Below are 22,641 nucleotides of genomic sequence, written 5' to 3' on the forward strand. Positions count from 1 at the left end.
TCCAGCCCTAGTCTTTTTTACTGTGTGGTGTGAGTGAGTTATAAATATACACTTTGCAGGCAGTTACCCAGGTAGAGAAAATAGTCTCTGGCTTGTACCTGGTTTGTGGTGGGACGTGACATGTCAAAGGATCTCTGCCTTCAAGTTTGGGGGCATTTGTTTAATGCTACACGTGGTGTGATCTCCAAGCACGTGGATGAGTTATGTGTAGCGGGCGGTAGGGAGAGAGGCTGAAAAAAGGAACCATGCCTGAGGATGGGTAGGCATTAAAACCCACAGACTTAGGGCCGGGTACGGTGGCTCAAGCCTGTAATCCCAGCACTTTGGGAGGCCGAAGCGGGTGGATCACGAGGTCAAGAGATCGAGACCAACCTGGTCAACATGGTGAAACCCCGTCTCTACTAAAAATGCAAAAAATTAAAGCCGGGCGCGGTGGCTCACGCCTGTAATCCCAGCACTTTGGGAGGCCGAGACGGGTGGATCACGAGGTCAAGAGATCGAGACCATCCCGGTCAACATGGTGAAACCCCGTCTCTACTAAAAATACAAAAATTAGCTGGGCATGGTGGCGCATGCCTGTAGTCCCAGCTACTTGGGAGGCTGAGGCAGGAGAATCGCCTGAACCCAGGAGGCGGAGGTTGCGGTGAGCCGAGATCGCGCCATTGCACTCCAGCCTGGGTAACAAGAGCGAAACTCCGGCTCAAAAAAAAAAAAAAAAAAGAAAAAAAATGCAAAAAATTAGCTGGGCATGGTGGCGCGTGCCTGTAATCCCAGCTACTCAGGAGGCTGAGGCAGGAGAATCGCCTGAACCCAGGAGGCGGAGGTTGCGGTGAGCCGAGATCGCGCCATTGCACTCCAGCCTGGGTAACAAGAGTGAAACTCCGTCTCAAAAAAAAAAAAAAAAAAGGAAATCTATCTTCTATTAACTGTCCTTTTTTTTGAGACGGAGTTTCACTCTTGTTACCCAGGCTGGAGTGCAATGGCGCGATCTCGGCTCACCGCAACCTCCGCCTCCTGGGTTCAGGCGATTCTCCTGCCTCAGCCTCCTGAGTAGCTGGGATTACAGGCACGCGCCACCATGCCCAGCTAATTTTTTGCATTTTTAGTAGAGACGGGGTTTCACCATGTTGACCAGGTTGGTCTCGATCTCTTGACCTCGTGATCCACCCGCCTCGGCCTCCCAAAGTGCTGGGATTACAGGCTTGAGCCACCGTGCCCAGCTTAGATTTCCTTTTTTTTATAAGTATGTTTTTCTGAAAGAGGAAGATTGAGTTTTTTTATTTGTTTTATTTTTTTCTTTTTTTGCAACAGGTTCTGGCTCTGTCATCCAGGCTGGAGAGCAGTGGCATGATCTCGGCTCACTGCAACCTCTGCCTCCTTAGCTCAAGCAGTCCTCCATCCTCAGCCTCCTGAGTAGCTGGGACTACAGGTGCAGGCCACCGTACCTGGCTAATTTTTGTATTTTTTATAGAGATGGGGTTTCGCCATGTTGCCCAGGCTGGTTCCAAACGCCTGAGCTCAAGGGATCCACCCGCCTCGGCCTCCCAAAGTGTCGGGATGACAGGCGTGAGCTACCGTGTCTGGCTGGTTTTAAAGTGTGTGTTGGAATTGGTTGAAAAAGAAGCTAATAGGCCAGGTGTGGTGGCTCACACCTGTCATCCAGCACATTGGGAGGCTGAAGCAGGTGGATCTCTTGAGCCCAGGAGTTTGGAACCAGCCTGGGCAACATGGTGAAACCCCATTTCTACTAAAAATACAAAAATCAGCCAGTCATGGTGGCGCACACCTGTAATCCCAGCCACTCAAGAGGCTGCGGCATGAGGATCGCCTGAACCTGGGAGGTTTAGGCTGCAGTGAGCTGAGGTCACACCACTGCACTCCACTCTAGGCAACAAAGCGAGACTCTGTCCAAAAAGAAAAAAGTATTAATAGTTAACTAAAATATTTTTGATAGTAGTTCTCAAGGTACTTTTATAAAAAATAGTTCTGCTAGGTGCAGTGGCTCATACCTGTAATCCCAGCACTTTGGGAGGCTGAGGCAGGTGGATCACCTGAGGTCAGGGGTTCGAGACTAGCCTGGCCAACATGGTGAAACCCCATCTCTACTAAAAATATAAAAATTAGCTGGGCGTAATAGCATACACCTGTAATCCCAGCTACTCAGAAGCTGAGGCAGGAGAATGTGTTGAACCTGGGAGTTGGCAGTTACAATGAGTCTAGCTCGCACCACTGCACTCCAATCTGGGTGACAGAGGGAGACTCCACCTCAAAAAATAAAAATAAGTAAAATATAGTTCTCAAAGATAACTGAAAATTTCTAAAAATATATTATAAATTTGGCCGGGTGTTGTGGCTTACACCTATGATCCCAGCACTTTGGGAGGCCGAGGCAAGCAGATCACTTGAGGTCAGGAGTTTGACCTACCCTGGCTAACATGGTGAAACCCTGTCTCTACTAAAAATAGAAAAATTAGCCAGGCGCAGTGGCATGTGCCTATAGTCCTAGCTATGTGGGAGGCTGAGGCAGGAGAATCACCTGAACCTGGGCGGCAGGGAGGGGTGACAGCGGTTTCGGTGAGCTGAGATCATGCCACTGCACTCCAGCCTGGGCAACAAAGCGAGACTCTATAAAATAAATAAACAAATTTGGAGAGTTGTCGTCTGCAGTTAGAGCATCCTGGTATTAGTTTGGAGCCGTGTCTCATTAAAGCTTAGCACTTGCACATTTGTGTGAATGTTTTTTAACATTTTAAATACAAAACAAAAAATATATACAAAGTAGAGACTGGTATCATGAGCCACAGTGTACCCATCATATGGCTTTAACAATTACCGGTTGTAGCTGGGCGCACTGGCTCAGGCCTGTAGTCCCAGCACTTCAGGAGGCCAAGGTGGAAGAATTGCTTGAGCCTAGGAGTTGGAGATCAGCTTGGACAACATCGGGAAACCCTGTCTCTACAAAAAATTTAAAAACTAGCTGGACATGGTGGCTTGTATCTGCAGTCCCAGTTACTCGGGAGGCTGAAGTGGGCGGATCACTAGCCATGGAGATTGAAGCTGCAGTTGAACTGAGATCGTGTCACTGCACTCCAGCCTGGATGTTTCAGACCCTGTCTCAAAAATAAATAATGACCAGCTCTTGGTCAATTTTCTTTCAACTGTACTTTTACTCTTTGCTCCCTTTACTCCCCACTAGATTATTTTGAAGCAGATTTCAGACGTTACATCATTTCATGTATGTATACTGCCATAAGGATGTCTAAGATAAGGATTTTTTAGATAACCTGACCAAAAAGTAAAAAGGTAATAATTTAAAAAAAAATATAACCATATTATCATAACAAATTATTAATTCCCTATTATAATTAGGCAAATCATATCTCAATTTATGTAAGTAATGGTTTTATCTTCACATTTAAATACAAAAGTTCTGTCTCTCTTTTTTTTTTTTAAGACGGGGTTTCACCATGTTGGTCAGGCTGGTCTTGAACTCCCAACCTCAGGTGATCCGCTCACCTTGGCCTCCAAAGTGCTTGGATTACAGACATGAGCCACCACTCCCGGCACAAAGGTTCTTTCTCTTGGGTATCCTTCATAAAATGTGAATGCATTGTTTAGTGTGACCAACACAAGAAGGGCTTGTTTAAACATAGCCTCTTCAGTGCAGCTCACTGCCTCACTAATTTCTGTTATCTTAGGATGATGGATTATTTAGATTGTGGCACAGTTGACCAGTGAACATTAGAATCTTTTGGTTCTTACTGAAAGCTAAGATATGCTTAGTATTCATAGACATTTTGGAAACCTTTTTAGGTGTGAACACTTCTGTATTACTGTAGGGTTTTTTGTTTTGTTTTTTTTGTTGTTGTTGTTTTTTTGAGACGGACTCTCATTCTGTCGCCCAGGCTGGAGCGCATTGGCACAATCTCAGCTTATCACAACCTCTACTTCCTGGGTTCAAGCGATTCTCCTGCCTCAACCTCCTAAGTAGCCAGGATTGATTATAGGCAGGCGCCACAACAGCTGGCTAATTTTTGTTTTATTTTTAGTAGAAATGGAGTTTTGCCACATTGGCCAGGCTGGTCTCAAACTCCTGACCTCAAATGATCCCCACCTCAGCCTCAAAAAGTGTTAGGATTACAGGAGTGAGCCACTATGCCGGGACACTGTATTACTATAATTTTAAAGGCACCAGGACCAAGGATTGCTGTCTACTGAGCACTTGGGCACTTTTTGGTTTGGATTTCTAAATTTTGTATTCTATTTAGAATTCATGGCCGGGTGCGGTGGCTCAAGCCTGTAATCCCAGTACTTTGGGAGGTCGAGGCCAGTGGATCACGAGGTTAAGAGATCGAGACCATCCTGGTCAACGTGGTGAAACCCCGTCTCTACTAAAAATACAAAAAAAAAAAAATTAGCTGGGCATGGTGGCGCATGCCTGTAATCCCAGCTACTCAGGAGGCTGAGGCAGGAGAATTGCCTGAAACCAGGAGGTGGAGGTTGTGGTGAGCCGAGATCGCACCATTGCACTCCAGCCTGGGTAACAAGAGTGAAACTCCGTCTCAAAAATAAATAAATAAATAAATAAAATAAAATAGAACTCATAGCTGTCACCTTCAAGGTCTTCCTGATGTGTCTGTTTCTACGGCTGTGCTGATGGTCATTGTCAGATGGTAATTAGCTTTACTTCTTTTCTCAGATCACACACGCTGCAATGTGTGGATTCTGGATGGAGACTTGTACCACAAAGGTCTGCTGAAATTTGCAGTTTCTGCTGAATCCTTGCCAGAGACCCTCATCATTTTTGTTGCAGACATGTCTAGACCTTGGACTGTGATGGAATCTCTGCAGAAATGGGCTAGTGTTTTACGTGAGCACATTGATAAAATGAAAATTCCACCAGAAAAAATGAGGGAGCTGGAACGGAAGTGTGAGTAAAATAGAATTTTCTGAATTGGGAAATTCACTAGTTTTTAAAGATGGTTCTAACCACCTTCCTTTTCACAATCGAGAGACTTTCCTTGATTTGTGGTTTTGTTTTGTTTGCACCATTTATTTCAGAGTGGTTCTTGTAAACTCAGTAGTCAAAAGTATTCAAAGCAGTCTTTTTTTTTCCCCCTTTTTTGGGATGGAGTCCTGCTGTATCACCAGGCTGGAGTGTAGTGACGCAATCTCGGCTCACTTGCAACCTCCGCCTCCCAGATTCAAGTGATTCTCCTGCCTCAGCCTCCCGAGTAGGTGGGACTGCAGGCCTGCGCCACCATCCCTAGCTAATTTTTATATTTTTAGTAGAGATGGGGTTTCACCATGTTGGCCAGGATGTTCTCGATCTCTTGACCTTGTGATCCACCCATGTCAGCCTCCCCAGGTGTTGGGATTACAGGTGTGAGCCACCACACGTGGCCTCAAAGCAGTCTTTAACTTAGGTGTCACAAGTTGAAGAAAACAAATCGATATTTATGTTCATTGGTTTTCGTTTCAAATAAGAATTCTTCCCTGACTCCCTAAAATGTGTTAAGTTCTGTGGATCTTTGTGCTTTTCTGTTATTCTCTGTCTGCTGAGTTAACATCAGAGGATGTGAGGGTTTGCTGTGGTCTCTGCAGCTTGAGTTTGCTGCCCTGGAATTCCATTAAGGTCCTATGGACCCTCATGTTAGCAGGCTTAGAGAAAGTCCTAAAAAAGACAAAGCTTTCAGCTCCTACCTTAGTTCATTTTGGAATCCAGCAAAATATGATTTTAGATAGAAATAGGAAGGTCCTTTTTTTTTTTTAATTAAAATGAAAATCATTTTAAGACTAAGGACATCCAAGTCGTTTTGAGAATAAAGAACTTTTCAATTAAAGGAAGTTTGGGTTTTTTTTTTTTTTCCTTAATGTGGTTCAGAAGCTTGATTTTCCTTTCCCTAGCTTCTGTGCAGTTACATCAGCTTCTGTCCACTTGCCAGGGAAATAGGAGAGGCAGGGGCTGGAGCTATGGCAGCAGCAGCAGCAGCCGCCGTCCTGGCCGGGGCAGGCTTCACCCAACCTGGCTTATTTCCACAGGATGACATCACCCCCTCTAGTGAATTAATCAGGGCTTCTGGGGCATGGCCCATGGGATCTTCACACTTACTGGAAAAATGGTTCTGAAATTTTGATGTGCTTTTTAAACCAGATTTCTCTCAGTGTGTTTTCCTGTCCCATACTTCATCTTGCTTTTATGCCACGTTGGCTAAAACAATAAGTTTAACATTGTATTCTTCAGTTTGTTGTGCATGTTTATATTTCTCTGGTCACTCGCATATGTACTGCTGTGATTGTCATGCAGCTCAGCTTGTCTATCTTCAGCCACTGACCTTTCTAGATAATGCCTCTTTTTCCCTGAAATAGAGCCCCTAAAGACAACTTCTCTGAATAGTTCTGTGTCTGAAGACCTGTTTTCATCCACTGCACAGCCAGCTTTGTACCCAGATGAGTGGGCTAATGCACTGGCAACTTCAGTTCTCTGAAGCTGTTTTCTTACGGGTGATCACCTTGTAGAGATTTGTTAAGACAGAAAAGAGAGAGAATTGAGCCAAGAATACTGTTTTTTTCCCAGATAGGGAAAGTGTCTACCCTGTACTGTACCAGGTAGCAGGTACTGTTCTAGGTGCTGGAGACACAGCAAACAAAATGCCTGCTCCTGGGGAGCTTAAATTTCCCTGAGACACTAATTTGTTTTGTGATTTAGACATTGATGGCTGTTATTTAGGATTAGATTCAGCTGCATGTGACATAAAACCTGAGGTAATGATGGCTTAAACAAGACTGAGGTTTATTTCTCTCCTGTAAATGAAATCTAGAGGTGTAGGTAGTTCAGGACTGAAAAGTAGCCCTGAGAAGACAGCTTGTGGACCCTGCTCCTTTGTGCTTCCTGCTTTGTCATTTCTAGGTTGTGGTTCTCTTCCTCTTGACAACTAGAGCTATAGCCTTCACACCTGTGTTCCGGTCAGCAGGATAGAGGAAGAGGAATGCAGGGCTTCAGGGCCTATTGCCTTTTAAGGAGGCTGGGAAATGTATCTTTACTCTGAGTTGCCATGTATTCTAAATATCAAAGTTCAGTTTGGTTATAAGGAAGAAAAGGAGAGAGGACACTGTAGGGTAACTAGCAGTTGCTGGAACCATGTCTGTCTCATGACTGGTTGGCTTTCCAAGGCCCTGTCTGCTGTCACCACCCCTTCTCACATGTTTGGAATGGTAGCCACACCTTTGTGTTGCATGTTAGAGGAGGCTTTGTTAGTACTGGGTTTAGGTTACATTTTAGTAAAGAGTTGGGTATCTTCTTGCCCAGAGGACTCTTGCTTTCCAGATTAATTGGACTCTAGATATTATATGCAATGAGTGAAGGGCTATTATCCAAGATAGTTTCCAGTCCAACACCGGTCTCCAGTCTGTTGATTTTGGAAAGCTGCTCCATGACTGGCCACTCTCTTTTAAGGTTAGGTTTCCCCGTGGTTTTGTGTCTGTGGCAGCTGTTTGGCTGGAAGAATCATCTGAGTGAGAGGGAAAGCATCCCCTGTAGCCACCAGAAGGTGGTGCTTTTTTTGTACTTTAGTCTTCTCTTTCTTGTTTCATATCTGGGGCTTTTCTTAGGCTTATGTAGGACTATAGGATCTTCTCAGGACTATGGAACCAATAAATGAGGTAGGAGGGAAAAGTTGAGAGAGAAGCAGCAGCAGCAGTGAAGGTACTCTGTGATCTCCTCGTACATACTCCCATCTGATTCCAAAGGGAAGCCCAAGTGGGCTAATGTCCCTTGCTGTGAAATACTCACCATCTCACCATCTGGAGAAAAATTGTTAACACCTCAGTATGTTTATACCCAAGAAAAAAATGCACGTTTTACTATCCAAATTACATGGTCCTTTCTGTTTTTAATACTCCCTTTTCATTTACCTTTATGTGTGTAAATTTGCTCTGCCTTCCAAATTGCTTTCTAAAATGCTAAGTTGGCCGGGCACAGTGGCTCAATGCTTGTCATGCCAGCACTTTGGGAAGCTTAAGTGGGCCGATTGGTTGAGCCCAAGAGTTTGAGACCAGCCTGAGCAACATGGAGAAACACCGTCTCTACAAAAAATTAGCCAGGCATGGTGGCCCATGTCTTTAGTCCCAGCTACTTGGAGGCAGATGAATTGATTGAGCCCACGGGATGGACACTGCAGTGAGCCATGATTGTGCTACTGCCCTGCAGCCTGGGCAACAGAGCCAAGACCCTGTCTCAAATAAAATAAAATAAAATAAAATGCTAAGTTATTTAAAAACATGAATTTTCTGCTGTTATTGAGCAGCCATAATTAAGTAATTCCTTTAGAGTGTGAATAATCTAACCCGGGACTCTGAACTATTCACCTCATGGCACAGGTGAAATACAGCAGAAAAGTTTGCAATGCACAGGATAATGGGGTGGAGGTTCGTGGACCTGGCTGTTGGAGCTGCCTTCCCCCGCTTCCTATCATAGCTTAGCTCACCTGTGAGCCTTTCCAGGCTCTGTGCTGCTCACTGTCAGGGAAGCCCTAGTTAAGGCTTCATGAGATCTTGGGGCATTAGATCTTACCCACTTAAGCCATTGTTTATATTATAGATTTGAAGATTTGTTAAAGTGCTTTTAAAGAGAAAATGTGAGAATATTTGATTTATTTAAAGACCCTTCAACAACCATGTTGAGTTCTTGTCTGTTTTTGTCCAAAATGGAGTAAAGGTCACTTTGAGAAGATTATTTATATTGACAGTGAAGTGGTTTTTTTGTTGTTGTTTGTTTTTTGGTTTTTGTTAAGCTCATTCATATAACTTCACTGTCAGGCTGGGCGCGGTGTCTCACTATGTCACCCAGGAGTGCAGTGGTATGATTTTGGCTCATTGCAACCTCTGCCTCCCGGGTTCAAGTGATTCTACTGCCTCAGACTCTCAAGTAGCTGGGATTACAGGTGCCCGCCCCACGCCCAGCTAACTTTTGTATTTTTAGTAGAGACAAAGTTTCACCACGTTGGCCAGGCTGGTCTCGAACTCCTGACCTCAGGTGATCTGCTTGCCTTGGCCTCCCAAAGTGCTGCGATTACAGGCATGAGCCACCATGCCCAGCCTGACAGTGAAGTTATGTGAATGAGCTTAATTAAAGAGATATTGTAGAGATGAAATATCACATTTGTACTTTAGGGCTTAATCAGTTAGTTTTCAGTTTGCTCACTATTATGTGAAAGACAAAGAGCTCTCAGATAATTTCAGAAGCTCACATAATAATCCCGTCTTTGTAAATAACAACTTGTGGTTTTAAAATGTTTGAAACCTGTTCTGTGGGTGAAGAGGAGTAGGTAGGAACCTTCTCTAGGTCCTCTTTAGTCCTATTACCTGCATTTATTTAGTGATCATGTTGGTGAGAGTAAAAGGCCTTTGATCCTTCAGTTTTACTGGACTTAGAAGGGTAGAGCTGCCTTTTTTCTTCTCTGGCTCAAGGTAGCTTTAACCATCACATCTTTTGTTCTCTGGCCCAACAAAAGAGCCTTGAAATGCCCACATAAAGGTGCAGATTCTGTGGGCTTTGTGGTCACTTGGCTTAACTGAGGCTTGGACCACTGTCACCTTAATGGCCTTCCTTAGCTGGATTAGTGAATGTTGTATGCCAAGAAGTATACCACTGACCCTTTCTTGTGTTAGGCAGGAATAGGCCATGAACCTTGCACAAGTGACTCAGGATCCCCTAAAGATGAGACTGAGTCCACGAGAGTGAGGATAACAAGGAAATGGATCTGGTGCTGGGCAAGACCAGCCTGGTTACTTAGTGCTGACAAACCTCAACTGTGTGGAAACAGCATGTTCTTGTGAAATTCAAATTGTTTCATTAAGCTTTATTTTATTTTAATTAATTAATTTCTTTTTGAGACAGAGTCTTGCTCTGTCGCCAGGTGCCAGGCTGGAGTGCAGTGGCGGGATCTTGGCTCACTGCAGCCTCCACCTCCCAGGTTCAAGCAATTCTCCTGCTTCAGCCTCCTGAGTAGCTGGGACTACAGGTGTGTGCCACCACGCCCAGCTAATTTTTTTTTCTATTTTTAGTAGAGACGGGGTTTCACCATGTTGGCCAGGATGGTTTTGATCACTTGACCTTGTGATTCATCTGCCTCGGCCTCCCAAAGTGCTGGGATTACAGGTGTAAGCCACCGCGCCCAGCCTGTTTATTTTTTTGAGATAGGGTCTCACTCGGTTGCCCAGCCTAGAGTACGGTGGCACAGTCTCAGCTCACTGCAACCTCTGCCTCCCAGGTTAAGGTGATTCTTGTTCCTCAGCACGAGGAGCCCCAAGTAGCTGGGACTACAGGTGCACCACCATGCCCAGCTAATTTTTGTGTTTTTAGTACAGATGGGGTTTTGTCATGTTGGTCAGGCCAGTCTTGAACTCTTGACCTCAGGTGATCCACCTGCCTCAGCCTCCCAAAGTGCTGGGATTACAGGCATGAGCCCCTGCACCCAGCTAATTAAGCATTTCTAATGAAGACTGTGATGAGTATTGTAAGTTATAGCTATTTCTAATGGTGAAGTAACAAAATTCAACTCTTCTGGTATTTTGAAAATGTAAGATATATAAGAAAAGTAGCTTTCCTCATAGTAAGAACTAAAAAACCTTAGAATTTCTTTAAAAAACCTGTTTAAGGGCCAGGCATGGTGGCTCAAGTTTATAAACTCAGCACTTTGGGAAGCCAAGGTAGCAGGATCTCTGGAGCCCAAGAGTTTGAGACCAACCTGGGCAACATGGGAAGATCCCACCTCTACAAAAATTTAAAAAATAGCTGGGCATGGTGGGACATGCCTTTAGTCCCAGCTACTTGGAAGGCTGAGGTGGGAAGATAATTTAAGCTCACAAGATTGTGATATCACTGCACTTCAGTCTGGGCAATAGTGCAAGACTCTGTTTCAACAAAGAAAAAACAAAAAACCTGTTCAGGGGTTTGGTGCAATTAAACATATCCAGGGGAATGTCTTTGCTGCCCCGATGTTACAAAGCTCACACTGAATGTGTCAGAATTGGCATTTTGTGTCACCATTCCCAAATCCTTGATTTTGCAGTTTGATGTGTCTGAGAAGTTTGTCACATAAAACTGCATGTGTTTTGTGTTTGTTACCGCTCTTTTCAGTGTTCTGAAGCTGATGTGTATTTTTATTTATGTGCATGCAATTTCTTTTTCCTTTTCCCCCAGTTATGAAAGATTTTCAAGACTATGTGGAACCTGAAGAAGGTTGTCAAGGTTCCCCACAGAGAAGAGGTCCTCTGACCTCAGGCTCTGATGAAGAAAATGTTGCCCTGCCTCTGGGTGACAATGTGCTGACTCATAACCTAGGGATCCCAGTGTTGGTCGTGTGCACAAAGGTGCGTGCTGGGGGTTATTGGCTTGGCTGGGTTGGCTAGTGAATAGTCGCCATCTGAAAGTTAGTTTGAGAAGCTGACGACATTTTTTTCCCAAGGGAGAGTTGGGCTTATTTGGGATTCATTAAGATATGTTGAATATGTCAAGACAGGAAAGATTGTCAAGTAGATTGGAAATTTAAATGCAGGAAACATGACTAGTTGGTTTGCTCATGGCCTAGGGTTAATCTCTCTGAAGCACTGTTAACTTTCAAACTCAGAACTCAACAGCAGTTTTTTTTAAGGCTATTTAAATCAGTTGATCTGGTCCAAACTGATGGTGGAAAAATAGAATGATGAGGTGGGAACAGAAATTTAAGTTCTGTCATGCCAGACATGGTGGCTTACACATGTAATCTCAGTACTTAGAGAGCCTGAGGCAGGTCGATCATTTAAGGTCAGGAGTTCGAGACCAGCATGGCCAACGTGGTAAAACCCCATCTCTACTAAAAACACAAAAATTAGCCAGACATCATGGTAGGCGCCTGTCATCCCAGCTGCTTGGGAGGCTGAGGCAGGAGAGTTGCTTGAGCCCGTGAGGCTGAAGTTGCAGTGAGCTTGCACACTCCAGCCTGGGCAGCAGGGTGAGACTATGTCTCAAACGAAAACAAAAAAAAAGGAGTTCAGTCATAGAGAAATTAAGTTGTATCTCTTAACATAAGGAAAAAACGATAGGTTTTATAACATTTTTTAGGTTTTTTTTTTTTTTGAGACCGAGGTTTGCTCTTACTGCTCAGGCTGGAGTACAACAGCGTGATCTTGGCTCACTGCAACCTCAGCTTCCGGGTTCAAGTGATTCTCCTGCCTCAGCCTCCTGAGTAGCTGGGATTACAGGCATGTACCACATACCCAGCTAATTTTGTTTTTTTTTTTTTTTTTTTTTTTTTATTTGAGACAGAGTTTCACTCGTTACCCAGGCTGGAGTGCAATGGCGCGATCTCGGCTCACCGCAACCTCCACCTCCTGGGTTCAGGCAATTCTCTTGCCTCAGCCTCCTGAGTAGCTGGGATTACAGGCATGTGCCACCATGCCCAGCTAATTTTTTGTATTTTTAGTAGAGACGGGGTTTCACCATGTTGACCAGGATGGTCTCGATCTCTCGACCTCGTGATCCACCCGCCTCGGCCTCCCAAAGTGCTGGGATTACAAGCTTGAGCCACCACGCCCGGCCTAATTTTGTATTTTTAATGGAGACGAGATTTCTCCATGTTGATCAGTCTGGTCTCGAACTCCTGACCTCAGGTGAGCCACCTGCCTTGGCATCCTAAAGTGCTGGGATTACAGCCGTGAGCTACCGTGTCAGGCCACATTTTGGGTTTTAAAAGTACTTTATTTCCAGTCAGAGCCATCATGTTACCCAGTTATAGTGTGCCATTCTCATCCGGTTTTTGAGAATGGAGTCCTGTGGAGTGGAGTGCACAACTGTGTACAGTGGGCCTGTCTCTTGATAGGACTTTGTTTGATAAACACCCGTTAGGTGATCAGGCCTATTACATGTTCACTCTACACATGAAAGATAAAAAAAAAAAAACAGGCCCAAGATGAACCAGGAAAAATCTCCAGGTCTGTTTTACTCTTCGCTAATTAATACATGGACCCTGAGCTACGGTTTTCTTCTTTGGAGCTACAATACTTTCTTTCTGAAGAATGCACTGTTCCATCATCAGCAGGCAATGAGGCAAAAAGCTGACTCTGTCTGTCTTTCTTGTAGTGTGATGCGGTGAGTGTCCTGGAGAAGGAGCACGATTACAGGGATGAGCATTTGGACTTTATCCAGTCACATCTGCGGAGGTTCTGCCTTCAGTGTATCCTTTGGGTGCTGTGTGGGACCTGGGTCAAAAGCTTTCTTTCAAATGGGGCATCTTCAAAGAGATAAAGCACCTCCCCAACTCAGAATACTGTTCTGCCAGACAGAAATTCTATGTATCTTTTTACTAGGTTTATGTTTTACTGTATTGGAGTTTTAGGCTTATTAACTTGTGTCTACCTTTGATTATTTATTTAATTAACTAAAGATGGTGTTTCACCACATTGGCCAGGCTGGTCTCAAAAGTCCTGACCTCAAGGGATCTACCTGCCTCAGCCTCTCAAAGTGCTGGGATTATAGGTGTTAGCCACTATGCCCTGTGCCTGGCCTTTTTTTTTTTTCCCTGTGACAGTCTGGCTTGCTTTGTCGCCCAGGCTAGAGTGCAGTGGTGTGATCCCAGCTCTCTGCAACCTTGTGCTGCTGGGTTCAAGCAGTCCTCTTGCCTCAGCCTCCTGAATACCTGGGGACTATAGGTGTGCGCCACCACATCTGGATAATTTGTTTGTTTTGAGATGGAATTTCACTCTTGTTGCCCAGGCTGGAGTACAATGGTACAATCTTGGCTCTTGAAACCTCCGCCTCCTGGGTTCAAGCAATTCTTCTGCCTCAGCCTCCTGAGTCACTGGGATTACAGGTGTGAACCACCACACTCAGCTAATTTTTGTATTTTTAGTAGAGGTGGGGTTTTACCATGTTGGCCAGGCTAGTCTCAAACTCCTGACCTCAAGTGATCTGCCTGCCTCGGCCTCCCAAAGTGCTGGGATTACAGGCATGAGCTACCACATCCGCCTACTTTTATTAATGCTGTACATTTGATAAACTTTCATATTAAGAATTTAATGTGTTAATTTTATCATCAAACTACTTTTATCATACTGTTTTAGAAACATTTTTAAACTGCTTTTATGCAGAAAAGGTCAATTCCCAAACAGGGTATTGTTTTATATGCTACTGATGTTTTCCATTTGTTTATGTTTTGTAGTGTCCATGAGAGAGAGGTGGTATCAGCAGTCTTCTGAGTCCTGTTACTTGTAAAAGGCCAATAGCAGTTGGTGCTATGGTTCTACACCCTGAGGTGGAGGCGAGAGTTGGGTTCCTGCCACTTCCTTTGGACTAGCCCATTAGTCTGTTGGTACCCATTCCTCAAATGATGTGTTTAATGATAAACTTGGTCACATGTAAGCATCTGCCTGGGAAGGAATCTGTGTACATTGATATTCTGAGGGTGTTTTTTCTGGGCTAACCTCAGACTCAATACTTGATTTCTCAGGAAGTAATCTGTGGGATCAAGACAACAATTTACATGTTAAAAAATAAGCTGCACAGCCCACTAGCGTCAGCATGGCTTTAGGCTTTTGACTTGGTTCATCTGCTACTATGACCTTTTTACCTTTTTATTTATTTATTTTTTACCAGTATGCAATATGTCTATGTAATACTATAAGCATTTTAGCTTTTAAAATTGTAATGCCTTCTGTTGCTCATTTATTGATCAAAAGCTGATCAACCTATGAGTAGAACTTTGAGGTTGTGTTTGATTTGTCTCCTGCAGTGAATTGATTTTCCTTAAGCAGTTTGATTAGATGGAGCTGCCTTGATTTACACATCAGTGAAAGAAGAGAAAAACCTCGACTTGTTGTATAAGTATATTGTTCATAAAACATATGGTTTCCACTTCACCACACCTGCCTTAGTTGTGGAAAAGGATGCCGTTTTTATGTGAGTTTTTTTGAGATGATGGTTTGAAACTCTTCTTTTTACAGTACATTTGCTTTTTACATTTTACCCTTTCAAGGAAGGTGCCTTCTGTCTGTGTCTTCTACAGCCAGCTCTCTCTCCGCTGCTTTCTGCCTGAGGGAAGTGGGTGATGTGGTCAGGGTGCTGCCTTTCTTCATTGAGAGCAAGTTGCCAAAACCTAAGCCAGTCACTTTTGGCACTCACTGTCAACTCTGGTAAAATACTGGCTGGGGAGGGAATATAGGGAATTGTGCTTCGGGGATCCTGAATATCGTCTGTTTTTAGTTTGTTTTTTAAGACGGGGTTTTACCATGTTAGTCAGGCTGGTCTTGAACTCCCGACCTCAGGTGATCCGCCCTTGGCCTCCAAAGTGCTTGGATTACAGGCGTGAGCCACCACGCCCGGCCTGAATGTCGTCTTTTAAAGCACCTGGTTTATCTGTGTGTTGGCTGGGATGATTGCAGACATCCTCTTGGCATCTCTGTCAGCACAGGCTTTGGCTATACAAGTGCTTATTGTGTTTCTGGCATTTCACATTTTGGGAGCCACTGGGGTTGATTGTACTCGATAAGAGACTTGGATACCTGTTTTCCCAAGCTGGCGTCTTTCTCTCATCAGAGAATTATAGTGTTGCTGGATGCATAAATAGATGGTGAAGCTGTGGTCTCTGACAGGACTTGTGTTAGCAGATTGATGTTCAGGCTTCAGTATCCTCTTGATTTAAAAGACAATTATATTATTCATTTAGGAAACCTTACTCAGCACCCACTAGGTGTTCATGTTCTCTGCAAGGGACACAAATGAAAGATACGTATTTCTTGCACATGGCACTGTAGAGGGGACACACAGCTGAAAAAGGGAAGGGCAGTGATGGGGTTATGGAGGAAGTGTGGTGGGAAAGGCAGGAGGGTGGTGCTAGGAGACAAGTGGTAGATCCCAGGAGGACTAGGAAGAATTGCAGTAGGGGAAGTGGGGGAGTGCAGTCTGTGAGAGGCTGGAAATGCAAAAGCCAGGAGCTCTCGGGACTGGGTTGCCTCCTGCACATTCAAGGAGGGTGTCGCTCAGGCTAGTCATAGATGGCATGCCTATAGGCTTGGGCTGATTTTAGTGAATCATTCAGAGCAGTCAGGCAGGTGCTAAAGGCGCAAGCCCAGTGAGTGGTGTGTTTTTGGCATCACTCGGTATCCAAATCACATGTCATCTCTAGAAGCAAGGAGACTGGTTGGATTTGGGGCTGGTCTGGAATGAAGAAACATCTGGCAGCTTCAAAGGCTACATGGCCCACGGTAGTATCTCCATCATGCCCTGCCCCTTTGCACATTTGGTCCTGTTGGTGGTTACCTCTCTGGTGACTGGCAAAGTCAGCAAGGATATTGGGGTGGGGCACCCTGGCTAAGCAAACTCTTAGTTATAGAGCTATGGAGCAGGAGTCAGATGGAGAACGAGAATCCTGTAGGAACAATCAGTTGGCATCTTTCAGAGCTGCTCGAGTTCAAAAGTGTGTCATACAAGACATTTTACCATTGCTACTTTTAAGTGATTCAGATGGGAACCTGTGGCTTCACATAATGGAACTTGGGTGGCATCGTACCCTGTGATGTTGAGCTGGGCAGCACTGGTGTAGGAACCTCAAGGACTCTGTGTTTCTCTCATTTGGGGCCTTGGATAAACACAGGCCCTGGTGTTCCCTTGGCTCTAGGACACATCTTCTCATGCCAGCAACGTTAATGAACCAGTCCACAAGATAACTGTTGAAAGAAGAATTGTCAGAGAGACAAACAACCCACAGGAGGGGAGCCATGACAGAGCCCAAGAAAACTGTCCTATCCTGAGCTCTGCCTTCTGTGCTGCTCTCTGCATCCTCTTCTCTGTCGGAACAGGGCTCCACTGTGTCCTTGTTCTTCTAGGCAGAGTTGTGGGAGGGTGCTGAATGCTTTGAGTAGGGTGGCCTATGGAGTCAGATCTCACACTGGCTGCTTAGGCCTTGGGCCCGTGAACTCAGTATGTAGTAGGACCTGTGATGGTGGTCTGATGGATTATACCCACAGTGTATTTTGGCATAGCTGCCAAAAGCTACAAGCAACCCCTAACAACTAAGACCTGTGGGCAGGGTCTTACCCAGGTGTTCTGAATGTGACCTGAGTATACTCTGAGGCAGCCCCAGAAAAAACAATTTGGTCCTTCTCTCTTTGCCTTTAGACCTGCAGGCTGGGACAATGAAAAGAAAATAGCTATTTTACATGAAAATTTTACAACCGTGAAGCCAGAAGATGCATATGAAGACTTTATTGTGAAACCTCCCATCAGAAAGGTAGTCACATCAATTGCTTGAAGGGTTTAGGGCCGTGCACGGTGATTCATGCTTATAATCCCAGCACTTTGGGAAGCCAAGGTGGGTGGATCACCTGAGGTCATCAGGAGTCTGAGAACAGCCTGGCCAACATGGCAAAACCTCATTTCTACTAAAAATACAAAAATTAGCTGGGCATGGTGATGGGCACCTATAATCCCAGCTACTTGGGAGGCTGAGGTATGAGAATTGCTTGAACCTGGGAGGCGGAGATTGCAGTGAGCCCAGGTTGCGCCACTGCACTCCAACCTGGTGACAGCGAGATTCTGTATCAAAAAAAAAAAAAAAAGAAAAAGGGTTTAGGTGTTTTTTAATGCGAAAAGAAATCTATAAAGGCAGGGTGTGGTGGCTCATTCTTGTAATCCCAGCAGTTTGGAAGGCTGAGGCAGGAAGATAGCTTAATCCCAGGAGTTTGAGACCAGCCTGGGCAATATAGTGAGATCTTGAATTAACCAGGCATGGTGGTGCATGTCTATAATCTGAGCTAATAGGGAGGCCGAGGTGGGAAGATCACTTGAACTCAGAAGGTTGAGGCTGCAGTGAACTGAGATTACGCCACTGCACTTCAGTCTGGGTGATAGAGCGAGACCTTGTCTTAAAAAAAAAAAGAAAGAAAACTATAAAGAAACAGGTCTTACACATTGTATAAATTGACAGTGGGGTGCAGAGGGGTAGGGGATGGGGGTCAGCAGTAAGCCCCAGGGCCTTTTTGTTGATCTTTCAATGAGATCTGGTTTTATATAAATGGCTTAGGGCAGTGGGCAGGAGTGATGGAATGCCCACCTGGAGTTGGTGGTGTTTCCCATTAAGTCCTGCCAGTGCTGCTGTTGCCTCTGTATCACTGTTACCGGATCCCCTCATGTGATGTCCGACAGACAAAAAATGCCGGTTGACTACATGCCGTGGCTGGTTTTGGGAGAGGTCTGTGCCAGGCTAGAAAAATATTACTCTGCAGTCTCAGCAGGGATCCCCCAGACCTGTGTTGAAGCCCGAACCTCAGACTCTTCTTTTGGCATGAACTTTGACAGTGGTTGGGAGGATTCTTGGCCTGTGGCCACAAATGTGTATGTTGCTTCACAGCTGGTCCACGACAAAGAGTTGGCAGCAGAAGATGAGCAGGTGTTCCTAATGAAGCAACAGGTAAGACCAGTGAGATTAGAACAGAGGCCTTCTCATGCATGAAATGCCAGTTCCTAGGGTGGGTTTGGGGTTGTCTGCATGTGGGGAGTCACAAAGAGCTTACAGTGGTAGAGGGATTGAGACCAGGTCTCCTGATTCCTTCCTATTTCTAGGATTAGTTGGGGATTGACCACCTGCCTTAGGAGATCACCTGCCTGCCGTGTAGACTCTCCTACAGCAGTAGTAGGATTAGTGTCTTTTAAGTCTTTTAAGTGCTCTTTCTTTGGAAATGCAGGTTTTCTGGCACAATACTTCCTATGTTGACAGTTTACCAAGTAACCTGCCCACACTTCTGTTATTTCATGTAGCCCCACACAGCCCTGTGCATAAAGGCAGGTGATGCCCATTTTGCAGGTGAGGAGAGGAACTTCCCCAAGCTGACAGTTTGGAATACAAACCCAACTTCACATTTTTCTCACCCAGATTACAGTTAGACATATCCTGGGTCTGCCCATCTTCTGCCCAATGGTACAGGCAGGTCAGCAGAAGGTTTTGACAGTTCTTTTTCCAGCTGTTCCTCCTTTCTGTGCCTTGCTTGCTTCCTTACCTTCAAAACCGATTACTTGGATTATTTTTTTTCACCGTATACCAAACAGCTCAATTAAAATTTTTTGCGTTTATAGTATAAAACAGGACTTGGTTGTTAATAGTGCCCTCTAGTGGAATACTTGGAGTAAGTTTTTCTCCAGACCTTCAGTGTACTCTTGCAGGCCTTGTTTAATGGCCAGTTTGTCCCTCTCTTTGCAGTCGCTCCTTGCTAAGCAGCCAGCCACGCCCACAAGAGCCTCCGTGAGTACCTTACGCTAAACAGAGGGTCAAGGCCCAGTGTTGTAGGTGTCATCAAACTTTATACTATTATTTGTGAGAGTTTATATTTGTGTGGGTTTTGTATTTTCAGTAGGAATTTGGCTTCCCTAAAAACCCATGACCAGGAATGTAAAAGAAACTCAAGAAATTTTTGATGAAAGAACACAACTCTGGGAATTAGAGTGAGCTGGGTTTGTTATCTGGATGTCTTTCTCTCAGGAGAAACAGATCCAGAAAGGGCTTGAGTTGGGAGCGTACTCCCAGTCCTGTACCATAGACTGTGAAAAATTTCCTGCAGAAGCATGTCTCCATTTGTGGGATATGCATTTTTTGTTGTTGTTATGCCTGTGTGTGACGTTAGCTGCTTTTGGACTTAGGAATCTCCTGCAAGAGGACCCTCTGGCTCTCCAAGGACCCAGGGTCGGGGAGGGCCAGCCAGTGTGCCTAGCTCCTCCCCAGGCACGTCAGTTAAGAAGCCAGACCCAAACATCAAAAGTATGTATTCCTCAAAAGTATGTCTCTGTGGAGAGTAGTTTAGTTTTAGACCTGAGCCCTGCATGGGCTGGATAGTTGGGTCTGTAAGGTGGAGACCCATGAGAGAGCTAGGCTGTTCTCTTCCCCAATAAAGGCTACTTTCCATTTCCCCTCTCCCAGAGGAAGAAGGCCTGTGGTAGGCAGAGACCAGGGCCTGTTTCTTTGTTGGAATTGGTAGCCCATGTACCTGGCTCTGTGTGAGACCTCACTTAAGCCCTGCACATTCCTTCAGAGAGGAATGCAAAACAAAAGGTCGGTTTATTTTATTTTTTTAGAGATAGGGTCTAACTTTGTCACCCATCCTAGGGTGCAGCGATGCAATCATAGCGCACTGCAGTTTCAAACTCCTAGGCTCAGACTCGCACCTGAATTCCTGAGTAGCTGAGACTACAGGTGTGTGCCACCATGCCCAGCTAATTTTTTTTTTTTTTTTTTTTTTGAGATAGAGTCTTGGTCTGTTGCCAAGCTAGATAGTTCAGTGGCGTGATCTCAGCTCACTGCAACCTCCACTGCCCCTGTTCAAGCGATTCCCCTGCCTCAGCCTCCCGAGTAGCTGGGACTACAGGTATGCGCCACCATGCCCAGCTCATTTTTTGTATTTTAGTAGAGACAGGGTTTCACCATGTTGGCCAGGATGGTCTCAATCTCCTGACCTCATGATTTGCCCACCTAAGCCTCCCAAAGTGCTGGGATTATAGGCGTGAGCCACCATGCCTGACCACCCAGCTGATTTTTTAAAAAAAATTTTTAATTGAATTTTTTAAAAATTTAAAATTTTTAAAAATTTAATTTAAAAAATTAAACCTCTGCCTCCAGAGTTCTGATTATGCTTATAATACTAGTACTTTGGGAGGCCAAGGTGAGAGGATCCCTTGAGCTCAAGAGTTTTAGACCAAACTGGGCAACATAGTGAGACCTCGTCTCTATAAAAAAAATTTTTAAATTAGCTGGGCATGATGGTGCTTGCCTCTAGTACCAGCCACTCAAGTGGATGAAGCGGCAGGATCGCTTGAGCCCAGGGCATTGAGGCTGCAGTGAGCTGTAATTATTGCCACCACACTCCTGCCAGGGTGGCAGTAAGACTCTGACTCACACCTGTAATCCTGCAATCTCAGCACTTTGGGAAACTGAGGCAGACAGATCACTTGAGGTCAGGAGTTTGAGACCAGCCTGGCCAACATGGTGAAACCCTGTCTGTACTAAAAATGCAAGAATTGGCCAGGCATGATGGTGGGCACCTGTAATCTCAGCTACTCAGGAGGCTGAGGCAGGAGAATCGCTTGAACCCATGAGGCAGAGGCTGCAGTCAGCCCAGATTGCGTCACTATACTCCAGCCTGGCAACAGAGTGAGACTCCATCTCAAAAAAACAACAAAATTTTTTTTTGTAGAGATAGGGGTCTCACTTAACTATGCCCAGGCTGGTGTCAAGCTCCTAGCCTCAAGCAATCCTACCCTCTTGGTCTCCCCAGGTAGTGGGATTACAGGCGCTGACACACCACGCCTGACTCAGGAAATCACTTTAAAATGTGTATTTTGAATCCTTAGCTTTGTTTCTCATTATGTTTATATTATTACTATTTATGAATTTGGGGGATTTTTTTCCCCCTTCACTTCTCTTGTCAAGCTCAATTACATTTCAATTTAAGTAGTTTTTATCCCAGTGACGTAGTGATATCCAGAGATACTGCCTGCAATAAAACCATTAAAAAACAATTGTATTTAATGGTTGCATGTTTGATGGGTGTCTTCTATTCAGGATGTGGGCTTTTCATAGAAAGTTTGGAGTGTTAAGTGCTCACGCAGCTTTGAAAAAACACTGTCTCATGGACAGGGAGGTGGTGTGGAGCACGGGTTATCTATTCTGCCCCCAAACAAATGGGAAATGTAAACATGGTTCCACTTAGTAATTGTGCTAATTAGCCTCAGTAGTAGCAGTGTAAAAGCATCATAGCAAATGAATGTTATCAATATGCTAGGAAGTTGATAGCCACAAGTGGCTAATTCCAAGCTGAGCACTAGGGTTTTAATTTTAAGTCTTCCAGTTTATATGATGCTTTTTTCCTTCTTAATTTTCCTTAGATAATGCAGCAAGTGAAGGGGTGTTGGCCAGCTTCTTCAACAGTCTCTTGAGTAAAAAGACAGGCTCTCCTGGAAGTCCTGGTGCTGGTGGGGTGCAGAGCACAGCCAAGAAGTCAGGTACAGAAGGGCTCTGGAGACCTGTGACTCTTGTGGTTGAGAAGTACTGCAAGGATGGAGAGGCAGACATTTGCCCTGGAGACCCCATAGTGTCCTGAATAGCCAAGCAAGGAAGCAGGTCTTTGCTTCCTGCTGAGCAGTGTGCCGTGCTTTCAGTGGTATTGCCTTACTACCATGCAGGTTTCCTTGGCATATTGAGAGTGGGATTTGTATATATTTCGGTTCTTGGGAACTGGCTGTTGGGTGAGTCTCGAGGTATAGACTAAATTACATATGTGGCCCTGGTGTAGAACCTCTCCAATAGAAGTCATAGTCCATGGAGGGTGAACCAGTGACGTTTTTTCCCAAGACGGAGTTTTGTTCTTGTGGCCCAGGCTGGAGTGCAGTGTCACAGTCTCAGCTCACTGCAACCTCTGCCTCCTGAGTTCAAGCAATTCTCCTGCCTCACCCTCCTGAGTAGCTGGGATTACAGGCACCCGCCACCATGCCCAGTTAATTTTTTGTATTTTTAGTAGAGACAGGGGTTTCATCATGTTGGCAAGGCTTGTCTCGAAATCTTTACCTCAGGTGATCCACTTGCCTTGGCCTCCCAGAGTGCTGGGATTATAGGCATGAGCCAC

The 22,641-nt window shown here is 44.9% G+C and overlaps 1 protein-coding gene and 1 pseudogene across 1 annotated transcript in view; both read left to right on the forward strand.

Moving 5' to 3' along the window:
- Positions 1-22,641, forward strand: part of DYNC1LI2 (dynein cytoplasmic 1 light intermediate chain 2) — a 33,270-nt gene that overhangs the window by 5,988 nt on the left and 4,641 nt on the right. Inside the window, exons 4-12 of the mRNA XM_003936268.4 lie at positions 4,700-4,930; positions 11,204-11,373; positions 13,121-13,214; positions 14,800-14,935; positions 17,153-17,264; positions 18,384-18,443; positions 19,230-19,271; positions 19,667-19,784; positions 21,905-22,021. Of these exons, the coding sequence (XP_003936317.3) occupies positions 4,700-4,930; positions 11,204-11,373; positions 13,121-13,214; positions 14,800-14,935; positions 17,153-17,264; positions 18,384-18,443; positions 19,230-19,271; positions 19,667-19,784; positions 21,905-22,021 (1,080 nt within the window). The remainder of the gene's footprint in view (positions 1-4,699; positions 4,931-11,203; positions 11,374-13,120; positions 13,215-14,799; positions 14,936-17,152; positions 17,265-18,383; positions 18,444-19,229; positions 19,272-19,666; positions 19,785-21,904; positions 22,022-22,641) is intronic.
- On the forward strand, positions 15,408-17,159 carry LOC141581697 (uncharacterized; annotated as a pseudogene).

This window comes from Saimiri boliviensis, chromosome 1 (assembly GCF_048565385.1).
Source record: "Saimiri boliviensis isolate mSaiBol1 chromosome 1, mSaiBol1.pri, whole genome shotgun sequence".
Classification (NCBI taxonomy): Eukaryota; Metazoa; Chordata; class Mammalia; order Primates; family Cebidae; genus Saimiri; species Saimiri boliviensis.